This window comes from Corythoichthys intestinalis, chromosome 15 (genome assembly GCF_030265065.1).
Source record: "Corythoichthys intestinalis isolate RoL2023-P3 chromosome 15, ASM3026506v1, whole genome shotgun sequence".
Classification (NCBI taxonomy): Eukaryota; Metazoa; Chordata; class Actinopteri; order Syngnathiformes; family Syngnathidae; genus Corythoichthys; species Corythoichthys intestinalis.
The window spans coordinates 49,007,555-49,020,696 of NC_080409.1; the positions used below are offsets into that span (position 1 = coordinate 49,007,555).

General features: G+C 40.3%; 1 protein-coding gene across 1 annotated transcript in view; it reads left to right on the plus strand.

The window, feature by feature from the left end:
* LOC130931457 (RAS guanyl-releasing protein 1-like) overlaps positions 1-13,142 on the plus strand; it is a 64,554-nt gene that overhangs the window by 35,590 nt on the left and 15,822 nt on the right. Inside the window, exons 5-9 of the mRNA XM_057860272.1 lie at positions 273-335; positions 424-555; positions 729-882; positions 1,016-1,189; positions 7,526-7,642. Coding sequence (XP_057716255.1) covers positions 273-335; positions 424-555; positions 729-882; positions 1,016-1,189; positions 7,526-7,642 — 640 coding nt within the window. The remainder of the gene's footprint in view (positions 1-272; positions 336-423; positions 556-728; positions 883-1,015; positions 1,190-7,525; positions 7,643-13,142) is intronic.

Here is a 13,142-nt window from a genome sequence, read left to right on the forward strand (position 1 = left end):
TTAATGAACCTTTCATTCTGTTAAATTACTTTCTATTATGATGGAAAATCTCTCAAAACATTTGGCAACCATTGTTTTGGTGGCTTTGTTTGTGCTTGTACAATTTGTTGTTCACTGTATTGTACAGTGATTCACTGAGTGGTGCACACCAATTAGGTTTCACAGTTGCCTCCTACATTGCCAAATGTCACCTCGTATTGCCAGTAACTTAATATTATTGTAAATAAAAGCCATATAAATAATCATCTAGCAACCTTAACCATGATCCTTACATTTAAAAGTGCCATGGACAATGAACAGCCAGGAGAGTGCCAGAGAATATGCTACCTCATCAGGTTTGTGCTTTCATAAGATCACAACAAGTCATTACTCCTACTCCTATGTTTTCCTTCCGTAAGACACGTCGTTTTTTGTGACTTACAGACATTGGATTCAGGAATTCTGGATGATGTTCAGGCTGCATCACAGCTTGTCAGACAGCTTGGACCAGCTCCGAGATCTGATCAGGGAGCAGGGACAGGAGCATCTCTGCTGCCTACTAGAGACCAAATGGATGTAAGTGTTAATGTGTGACCAGCTGTCAACTGAGAGGTCTGAACACGACTCCCAAATCAGCCAGTAAAAAAAATGAAATACTTTCTTGATCATAAAAACTTGCGGAAGTGTTCGGTGTCTATCATAAGTGAATGTTCATTTACCCACCCTCTTGGGTCTATCATGTGTTGTAGCAACGAGCGGGACTGGTCGTGGAAGGCCAGCCAGAAGATGAAAGCTAACAGCAGTAAAAAGAGGAAGGTCTCGCTTCTTTTTGACCACCTGGAGCCGATCGAACTGGCTGAGCATCTCACTTTCCTGGAGTTTAAATCATTTTGCAGGATTTCTGTGAGTGCTTGCTTATAACAGAGTTAAAAACCTTTGGTGCACTGGTGATTCTTGTATTTGGTATGCATGCAAGGTGCATATTTCCTCCCAAAGGAAATGCGTTCACCTCATTACTCTCTGCTCTCACTGCCAGTTTATAGACTACCAGAATTACATCCGCAACTGCTGCATGAAGGACATCCCCGTGATGGAGCGTTCCATCGCCTTGTGCAACGGGGTGTCCCAGTGGGTTCAGCTGATGGTGTTGAGCAGACCTACGGCTCAGCTCAGAGCTGAGGTTTTCACCAAGTTCATTCACGTGGCACAGGTAGAGTTATAATCACCTTATAACCGCTAACCTTCATAGAGCATTCATTTTACTCAGTGGACACTATTGACAGCACTAGACATCCAATCCATTTGGACTGGGAGGGCTGGCAGTGAATGATCGCTGCCAGCCAGCTGCCAGACTTACAAACAAGCTCCTGGAATGAATTAACTTCATATGTAGTGGTTCCACTGTATACATATAATCAGGGGTGAAAGTGGTTAGAATTTCTTGCTGGAACTCCCTGGCATGAAGGTCGCCACGGAGCCAGAAATTTTATTTTATGTTTTATTTTTTGGGGGGGTGGGGGGTCAAAACTACTAAAATGCAAAGAAAACTGTTTTGGCCAGTTATTTCTACATCACATACAAAAACTGATTTTCATTCCAAATTGTATTTGCAAAATAAAAGTTAACAAAAACAGCTATAACCCTAACCTCCATCTCCTAATTTTTATTTTCCCGCATTTCCTCACATACTAAATGCCAAATCTCAATTTTAACTACTTAAGAACATAGGATGTACGGTGCCTTGCAAAACTATTCGGCCCCCTTGAATCTTGCAACCTTTCGCCACATTTCAGGCTTCAAACATAAAGATATGAAATTTAATTTTTTTGTCAAGAATCAACAACAAGTGGGACACAATCGTGAAGTGGAACAACATTTATTGGATAATTTCAACTTTTTTAACAAATAAAAACTGAAAAGAGGGGCGTGCAATATTATTCGGCCCCTTTACTTTCAGTGCAGCAAACTCACTCCAGAAGTTCAGTGAGGATCTCTGAATGATCCAATGTTGTCCTAAATGACCGATGATGATAAATAGAATCCCATGTGTGTAATCAAGTCTCCGTATAAATGCACCTGCTCTGTGATAGTCTCAGGGTTCTGTTTAAAGTGCAGAGAGCATTATGAAAACCAAGGAACACACCAGGCAGGTCCGAGATACTGTTGTGGAGAAGTTTAAAGCCGGATTTGGATACAAAAAGATTTCCCAAGCTTTAAACATCTCAAGGAGCACTGTGCAAGCCATCATATTGAAATGGAAGGAGCATCAGACCACTGCAAATCTACCAAGACCCGGCCGTCCTTCCAAACTTTCTTCTCAGACAAGGAGAAAACTGATCAGAGATGCAGCCAAGAGGCCCATGATCACTCTGGATGAACTGCAGAGATCTACAGCTGAGGTGGGAGAGTCTGTCCATAGGACAACAATCAGTCGTACACTGCACAAATCTGGCCTTTATGGAAGAGTGGCAAGAAGAAAGCCATTTCTCAAAGATATCCATAAAAAGTCCCATTTAAAGTTTGCCACAAGCCACCTGGGAGACACACCAAACATGTGGAAGAAGGTGCTCTGGTCAGATGAAACCAAAATTGAACTTTTTGGCCACAATGCAAAACGATATGTTTGGCGTAAAATCAACACAGCTCATCACCCTGAACACACCATCCCCACTGTCAAACATGGTGGTGGCAGCATCATGGTTTGGGCCTGCTTTTCTTCAGCAGGGACAGGGAAGATGGTTAAAATTGACGGGAGGATGGATGCAGCCAAATACAGGAACATTCTGGAAGAAAACCTGTTGGTATCTGCACAAGACCTGAGACTGGGACGGAGATTTATCTTCCAACAGGACAATGATCCAAAAAATAAAGCCAAATCTACAATGGAATGGTTCAAAAATAAACGTATCCAGGTGTTAGAATGGCCAAGTCAAAGTCCAGACCTGAATCCAATCGAGAATCTGTGGAAAGAGCTGAAGACTGCTGTTCACAAACACTCTCCATCCAACCTCACTGAGCTCGAGCTGTTTTACAAGGAAGAATGGGCAAGAATGTCAGTCTCTCGATGTGCAAAACTGATAGAAACATACCCCAAGCGACTTGCAGCTGTAATTGGAGCAAAAGGTGGCGCTACAAAGTATTAACGCAAGGGGGCCGAATAATATTGCACGCCCCACTTTTCAGTTTTTTATTTGTTAAAAAAGTTTGAATTATCCAATAAATTTTGTTCCACTTCACGATTGTGTCACACTTGTTGTTGATTCTTGACAAAAAATTAAAATTTTATATCTTTATGTTTGAAGCCTGAAATGTGGCGAAAGGTATCAAGGTTCAAGGGGGCCGAATACTTTTGCAAGGCACTGTATATTAAAATTGAAGATAATGTAAACAAGTTTTGTTGTGTTTTTTAATAAAAAAGATATAAGTAACATACATTCAGAAAAATAAGTACAAATGACATATTATGCAGAGTGACATGGAATATATTTTGAAGATTGCGCAAACATTGACTTTTTTAAATCATAAGGAAATTAATAAGTAGCCTAACATAAATGAACAAATATAAGTCCAAAGTGCACATTGACAGCTAAGATGTTCTGAACCTCCCCATCAGAGCAAACTAAAACAAATAAAACTAAATATGATTTTAAAAAAAAGCCACCTTAACTCTTTCCTTGCTCTTAAAGATTTGATCCATTTTCTGTTGCATTGCCCTTTTTTTGTTTTTTGCTGTTTTAGAAAACATGCACTTTTGAACCAATCAGAGCTAACTATCTCTGGTGACCACATGTCAGTATGTCAGTCAATTAAAAGGATAAATGAGCCCAGGCGTTTTGCTTGCATTCGCACCTTGACGTGACTCGTCATCGTCAGACTCTGATAACTGCAGCAGCTGGGGAAACCTCCATGCCGTCCGTGGAATAAAATAAATAATAAATATAGGTGGAAACGGATTACGCTACACAAGCACTTTATTATGCTTGTTGTTGACACTTGTGTATGTAAATCTGATGTTGGTAGATTGTTCTCTTCTTGGAGATGAAATGCATGTGTGGCAGCTTTGTATTTTTATTTTTTTTTTTACATAGCCTTTTGACAGTTGCCGTCATATTTTCGGAATCAAAGCACCATATACCGGAACAGCGTTACGGCCCTGAATCTTATATCGGACATGCGTTCCTGACCGTTCCCGCCCAGTGTCACCCCTGCATATAATTCAGACTTCAAATCAAGATACAAATTTCGCATCTTTCATACCAAATGTTAATAGCGTTCTGATTAGTTTTTTATTAATGACTGAAGGAATCGGACATTTTAGCCAGATTGCCGGAATCACGCCAGCCGAACTGCCGGACCCGCGCTGGCGCAGCTCCAACGCCCCGGCCGGCAAGAGTCCAACAATCCGGCCAAAAGGCCAAACTCCGCACGTTCACCTTAGTCTTGACCCCTTGTACTGACTCCATTTTGAAAGCTGGAAAAAGGCTTCGAAACATAAGTTGACAATTTATTCCGAGTTGACAGCAATCATACAAAAAGGCAAAACGGCAACAGACCCAGATAGACTGGTTCAAGGGTCGCCATATCACAAGTCAACAAAAGATTCCTGAGAAAAAAAGACAACGAGTAGTTAAACAAAGTCTTTTTGAAGGCTCTTGTGTGGCGGGCCGTGGGCAGGAAAAGGGGTGTGCATGGGTCTTCTTCTGTTGCAGATTTGGGCGGTCAAGTTCGTGTGTCACCGTTGCCGGGTCATGGTTAATGAGGCAAATGAGGTGGGAGGTTCGGTGCGCCTCACCGTCTGAGAGGCTGGAGCAGAGATTGCGCTAGACTTTTTCGTTGTCTGTCATTTTGACTGACAAGGTCATAAAAATCCAGTCATAATCTATTTTTACCCGTCACTTAAATTTTTAAAATGATAATAATGACATTGTGGTGACCCTTTGTTTGGCATAATTCACCTTCCGTACTTGTGTGTCCATTTGGCCGAGCGCGTTACCGGCTACGACACAGTCACGTGACAGAGACACTTAAGAGCTGCGCGCGTTCCGGCTTGAATATGAATAGACAGTTCACAGAGAGCAGCAGAGCTACTGTATAGCGGCTGGACACAGCAATTCGAGCTAACAAGACTCTTAACATTGCATAAAGCTTCAACAAATTCAATAGTATTTAGTTTTCATTCATTTTAAATTAATATTCTGTCCAAACAAGCTTAACAGAGAATCCACACCGTGCCATCACACATCAAGCTGATGAATATGTAACTTTTTCTCCGCAGTGACAAAAACAGCTGACTGTGGCCCCAGTAGGTAGGCTACATATGGAACAATGAAATTAACAGTTCACCTGCTGTGGCCTGAACGCAGTGTCACACCTTCCTCCTGGTGCGCATGGACTTGAATTGCGTGCCCGCTTGTGCAGTCCCTCTTTTTTCACCTCTTTTATCAACACCATCGTCGTTTTGGGGCTTTTTGAAGAAACTTCGGACACTCAGTTGACTTGACATTTTTCCGAGTAAGGCCAACGACGTCATGCATCAAGCGAGACAATAGCTAATTAATATGCTCACTCGCCACCCTGTGGTCTGGGGTGTGAACTGCAACCTGTCAAAATGACAGATGGACTTCAGTTTTTTCCGTCACCGTTATAAAAAATCGGTCAACGACGGAAAATATTCGGTTAACGCGACCCCTGGGCTGGAGATCTTTTTGTTATCGGTGTTAAGCCTGAACGATATATCGTTTGAACATCGCCATGGTGATGTGCACATGCGCGATAGTCCCATCGCAAGCACGTGCGCTATTTTTTTTTTGTTTTTTGTTTTTAATCCATATACGCCTTGCTTTCTACTCTGAGCACAGGCTCACACCTTCCCTCTCCCAGCCCTTTGTTGCTTATTAAAGTTAACGATGGCGTTGATTTGGGCAAAGAAGCAGACTTCACACGGGCATCTGTCAATCATCGTTTAACTTGTTAAACAGTTTCTTCAAGGAAGCCGCGCTGGAATGAATGTGTGTGTGTGGAGACGTTGGAGACATATAAATGCCAGAAGTGATCATGAGGAGTTTGAAATTTCTACATGTCACTCCAACTGTCACAGCTAAGGTAGATAAACAGAAGCATTTAATAAAACCAAGCATTTATCTACTACAGTACTTTATTCTTGTTAAAAAACGATTTGGTTGAAAAGTTTTGTTTAAAACTGATCATAATTTTGACATATGAAGTGCTTAAAAAACATTTTATATACATTTTTTAAATCAATTTTGGGAAAAAAGTGAGAAAAAACATGTCTTATATGTGTCTCTTTCCAGTGCTAAATCTGAATAAATACATTGAGCACAAAACACACACACACACCAAAAAAAAAAAAAAAAAAAATTGGGGGGGTGCGCTACTCCGCGGTTTTTCACTTATTGCGGCGGGTTCTGGTCCCCATTAACCGCAAAAAACGAGGGATCACTGTACACTGTGGTGATGGTGAGTCATCCAAAGTCTTTCCAAACAGCTATTCGAGTCATCAAGTGAAAATTTCTTTTAAAAAAATATGTATAATTTTTTTTAAATATCGCAATATAATATCGCAATATATCGCAAACCCCCCAAAAATCGCAACAATAGTTTTTTCCAATATCGTTCAGGCCGATCGGGTGTTGTGGTAGTACAGGACGTCCCGTCATTTGTTCTGGACTGTCCTGAAGAGCTGATTGCCGGATTTGGTGTTGCAGACGTGGGCTTGTAGATGTCTTGCCTATCACCTGGTAGTCAGCATCAATCTTGCTCAGTCAGCTGCATGACGCACGCGTTGGGCTTCCGTGGTCAGAAGGGGTCATGTATCTCTTATGCCCTATGTCAAATAATACTCTGTTTGTTTTCCTTCAACTATCATATAAATGGCATTTATTTTATATTGGGTACGTTAGAGGAATACAAACAGTTAAACAGTAAATACGAGAAAATATACTATTCCTTCATTACCAAAAATAGTTACTTGCCCTTTAAAGGGCTAGTATCCCCTATTTTGCGCACATTCCTTCTTATTTAATTTTATTCATTAAATTTCCCCTTCCTTCAGCTATACCCTATTTGTCAAATAAATGAACTTAGTGAATAGTTAGGCTTAATTTACAACCAGAGCAGTGCTTTTTTCGGTGGGCCCAGCCAGCACTGGTTCGTACCATTAAATCACCAGCCTGCTGCTGAGCACAAAGCCCATGGGGTGTGGAGAGAAATTTCACACCATCATTCTCCAGTGACAGCAGGAATTAGAGAGCTGAGAAGAGATGGAAAAGCGCTTCAGGATAAAAAAGTGTGAAAAGGCGACAACAATTTAAGTGGTTTATGTAACTGCAGTTTTGTATATTATATAAGCAGAACTACCTGGAGCTTGTAACTATCATTGCAAACCACAATCATGAATGTATTGTTAGGAGTAATACCTCCCTGACCGTCTGAACTGAGCTTTATATTTTTTTTTCTATTGGGTCTCTCATTGGATTGCGCATTGCCTCGTTGTATGACCTTGTATGTGTTTGTGTGCGCCCACCAGGGTTTACACCTCATGCACAACTACAACTCGCTAATGGCAGTGGTGGGAGGGCTTTGTCACAGCTCCATATCCAGACTGAAGGACACCACCTCCCATGTACCCAATGAGGTCATCAAGGTAATGAATAATCACCGAAGGACATAGGCAAATTAAGCACCTGTGTTAATTATACAAAACTGAATTCAATTCTTCTGGAACGTGGTGAAAATTGTAAAAAATATATGTATATATGTACAGTGCCTTGCAAAAGTATTCGGCCCCCTTGAATCTTGCAACCTTTCGCCACATTTCAGGCTTCAAACATAAAGATATGAAATTTAATTTTTTTGTCAAGAATCAACAACAAGTGGGACACAATCGTGAAGTGGAACAACATTTATTGGATAATTTCAACTTTTTTAACAAATAAAAAACTGAAAAGTGGGGCGTGCAATATTATTCGGCCCCTTTACTTTCAGTGCAGCAAACTCACTCCAGAAGTTCAGTGAGGATCTCTGAATGATCCAATGTTGTCCTAAATGACCGATGATGATAAATAGAATCCACCTGTGTGTAATCAAGTCTCCGTATAAATGCACCTGCTCTGTGATAGTCTCAGGGTTCTGTTTAAAGTTCAGAGAGCATTATGAAAACCGAGGAACACACCAGGCAGGTCCGAGATACTGTTGTGGAGAAGTTTAAAGCCGGATTTGGATACAAAAAGATTTCCCAAGCTTTAAACATCTCAAGGAGCACTGTGCAAGCCATCATATTGAAATGGAAGGAGCATCAGACCACTGCAAATCTACCAAGGCCCGGCCGTCCTTCCAAACTTTCTTCTCAAACAAGGAGAAAACTGATCAGAGATGCAGCCAAGAGGCCCATGATCACTCTGGATGAACTGCAGAGATCTACAGCTGAGGTGGGAGAGTCTGTCCATAGGACAACAATCAGTCGTACACTGCACAAATCTGGCCTTTATGGAAGAGTGGCAAGAAGAAAGCCATTTCTCAAAGATATCCATAAAAAGTCTCGTTTAAAGTTTGCCACAAGCCACCTGGGAGACACACCAAACATGTGGAAGAAGATGCTCTGGTCAGATGAAACCAAAATTGAACTTTTTGGCCACGATGCAAAACGATATGTTTGGCGTAAAAGGCCTGCTTTTCTTCAGCAGGGACAGGGAAGATGGTTAAAATTGATGGGAAGATGGATGCAGCCAAATACAGGAACATTCTGGAAGAAAACCTGTTGGTATCTGCACAAGACCTGAGACTGGGACGGAGATTTATCTTCCAACAGGACAATGATCCAAAACATAAAGCCAAATCTACAATGGAATGGTTAAAAAAAATAAACGTATCCAGGTGTTAGAATGGCCAAGTCAAAGTCCAGACCTGAAACCAATCGAGAATCTGTGGAAAGAGCTGAAGACTGCTGTTCACAAACACTCTCCATCCAACCTCACTGAGCTCGAGCTGTTTTGCAAGGAAGAATGGGCCAGAATGTCAGTCTCTCGATGTGCAAAACTGATAGAAACATACCCCAAGCGACTTGCAGCTGTAATTGGAGCAAAAGGTGGCGCTACAAAGTATTAACGCAAGGGGGCCGAATAATATTGCACGCCCCACTTTTCAGTTTTTTATTTGTTAAAAAAGTTTAAATTATCCAATAAATTTTGTTCCACTTCACGATTGTGTCCCACTTATTGTTGATTCTTGACAAAAAATTAAAATTTTATATCTTTATGTTTGAAGCCTGAAATGTGGCGAAAGGTTGCAAGGTTCAAGGGGGCCGAATACTTTTGCAAGGCACTGTATATGGATATGTACTATATGGATGAAAAAGAATAGAAATCGATTATCCTTTAAACCTATTATATTCACTACATAGTGAAAATATGTTTTTGTCCTGCAAAGCTGAAAAATGTTATTGGGTTGCTTTTTTGGGGGGGGGGGGGCAATTATTTTCCTATTTTAAGTTAGACATGCATTCAACAACAACAACAAAAAAGCTTGCACACTGTCAAATGAAAGAGAAAACTTATGTACTGTAATTTTCGGACTTTAAGGCGCAGCTGACTATAAGCCGCCACCCACCGAAATTGACCCGAAAATGACATTTGTTCATAGATATGCCGCACTGGTCTACAAGCCGAAACTATTCTCATTGTATTATATTTACACCAAAAGATATTAACTGGTAACATTTTATTTGACAGCGCCATCATAACACTGTCATAACACCAAATGATCCACGGTGAATTGCTTCAAGAAGCTTCATTTGGCTATCACTGCTCCCTTTGGGGTGATAGTCAACCTCTGCTGCCACCTGCTGTCAACACTGTTGTCGTCCAATATGCCTCCTAGCATGCATTGCAGTGCTACAGATGTAAATTACAATCAAAATTCATGTTCTGTGCTATTTTTTTCTTCAGTTACTGTTCTAGTTGTTTCAATAATGAATGAACACAAAATACCTCACCGAAAAAGCGGGAGTGTAACAAAATAGCGATCAAATGCACAGGTGAATGAATGGCGAGCAAACAGCTGGCGAGGAGGTACGCGCCACGTATGCTGTCAAATGCGAACTCTGAGTGTTGACTGTAAAATGACGAGCGGTCAGATGACTTTTGTTAACGCTGCCTCTATTTGGTTAACAAGACTCAGGCACAATACAACACATGCGGGGATGCGAGCTCAAACAACGGCCTAATACAGTAGTACTACCTTGTATCGGCTTAGCTGCCGTAAAGCAAGTGTCGTTATTGCCGCAAATGTAAACAATGGGCTGCACAATGGATACTTGACAGACAGCGGCTGGTTTCTGAAGTTGGCACTCTTCCTCGGGTGGCCCATCAGCAGCGGCGACGTCGTCTGCCCGTCCGGCGTCAATCAGAGTACGTCACTTTGGGAGGGGAGGCAGCCAGCTGGCGGACGCGACGATCAGCTGACTGACAGTCTCAAAAAAGATAACAATTAAACGGCCAGGGCCGTCACAACACTCAGAAGTGCAGTGAGCAGCGTGGGTAACGGTTAAATGTAAAACATGGAAGAAAAGCAGGTTGGCCCTCTGGGTGGGGAATTCAAATTAAAAAAGAATGTAGATGGAACAACTGTAGAAAATATAAATAAGTTGGTTTGCCTCAGCGACTGGCTAGAGGATGAGTAGGGAAGAGGGCCACATTTATGTGTACACTACACACACTTTGCACACATTATAAATAATACTGTTTTTGTTACTGTTCTAAGGCTCTGTTGTGTGTTTTTGCAGGGAAAAAGAAAATGTCTTCAACAGAAAGAATGTTAATGCCATCTTGTGGATTTATTGTTATAATCAACAAATACAGTACTTATGTACAGTATGTTGATTGTATATATCCGTCTTGTGACTTATCTTTCCATTCCAAAAATAATTCACAGAAAAATATTGCATATTTAAGAGATGGTTTGAATTGCGATTAATTACGATTATTTTTAAGCTGTGATTAACTCAATTAAAACTTTTAATCGTTTAACAGCTCTTACCTAACCCTTACTTTTCGAGGCTGTGGTCATAAAGTTAATATGAGAAACTTGAAACTGATCAGTGTTGCAAATGTTCAAATGTGCACATCAGATATTTTAAGAGAAAGTCTGAGCCAATGTTATTTATTTTTATTTTGTTTTTCAAAATCTCTACATTTCAGAATATTGTATTTTCTATTTTTGAGCAGAATTCTAGCTTTGTATAGGATAATGTTCCTATTGTTGAAAGCACAAAAGTGTGTAATAAACAACTAGCACATTTATATTTTGCATTTCGTTTTCTTACTGTACTGAAAATGAACCGAACCGTGACCTCAAAACCGAGGTACGTACCGAACCGAGATTTTTGTGTACCGTTACACCCCTATTGGTAACACTTTATTTGACAGTGGTGCCACAACACTGTTATAAGACAATCATAATTATGACATGACACTGTCATGAGCATTAATGAATCCTTATAACAGATGTCATTTAGTGTTTTCTGGCAAATTATCTAATTTTTGAATCGATGTAAAAGACACTTTTAATGATATTGTCAAGTCATAACTTATGACAGTCTTATGACACCACTGTCAAATAAAGTGTTACCTATTAACGCAAATAAATGAACAAATAAGACACACTGGACTATAAGTCCTAGAATTCAAAATGAGGGAAAAAAAAGTAGCGGTTTATAGTCTGAAAAGTATGGTACAGTGATCCCTCGTTGTTTTTCGCCATTTATGGGGGTGCCCCCCACACCCCCGAGCGATAATCGAAAATCAATAGAAGTGGAGCCTATTTACATTTTTAAAAAATGTTCAATGTATTTAATTACATTTAGCATTGGAAAGAGATACAGTATAAGACTTTTTTTTTTTTTACGTACACAATGAGTTGCAAAACAGCTAGTGTTTAACAAGCTAAACCAGACATGTCCAATGTGCGGCCAAGGGGCCAAATGCGGCCCGTGGTCAAATTTCATCCAGCCCCCAGCCTCTGTCATAAGATCAATAACGTCTGGCCCGCACACAGACTTAATAAATTGGTCAACAGTACTGCTACCAGCATATGATGTAGCTTACACATTAAATGCTGATCCTCATTTACCCGCTAAAAGGCAGCAGCCCTTCAAGCAACATTACCCCGTGTGACCCTTGACTTCCAATTTTCTAAAATGGCAACAATCAACAACAACAACAAAGTTGACTGCGACGGCTGACTCTTCAAGGATGGGTGGAAATTGGACTATTTCTTCATTAAAATACGCAACAACTGTGTCTGCCTCATTTGCAAAGAAACAGTCGCTGTTTTTAAAGAGTTTAATGTGAGGCGATATTACCAAACAAGACACGCTGACATGTACGACAAGATTACAGGGACGATACGCAGCGAGAAATTGAAGAAACTTGAAGCTAGTTTAATTTCACAGCAGCAGTATTTCGCAAGATCTCGAGAATCGAAAGAGAATGCCACAAAGGCTAGATGCAAGATTGTTGAAATTATTAATTTAAAAAAATAAATAAATAAAGCAAATGTGACACACAGAATGCCTTGCTAAAATTTGCTTAAATCTATTGTTCTACGTAAAGTACGTCAGCCAAGGTCGGCCCCCCACATTTTTGCCACACCAAATCTGGCCCCCTTCGCAAAACGTTTGGACACCCCTGAGCTAAACAATGACTGACAGTGTTATAATTATGACAATAATTATAATTATTATTAATTAATAATAATTATGACATGACACTATCATGGGCATTATTGAATGACATCTGTCATAAACATTAAGTGTCATCGGGCAAATTATCTCACTAACTCATTTATGTCCAGCTCAGATGTTTTACATCCATTAAAAAGTTTGATAATTTGCCAGAAAAAACTAAATGACATCTGTAATAAGCATTCATTAATGCTCATGAGTCATGACAGTGTCATGTCATAATTTTGATTGTGTAATGACAGTCTTATGGCGCCAGTGTCAAATTTAGTGTTACCAAATACCATAACTAGCAACTAATGAAACAACTGGAACAGTAACTGAAGAAATAATTAGCACAGAACATGATTGTTATTGTTATTTACATCTGTAGCGCTCCAATGCATGCTAGGAGGCATGTTGGACAGGA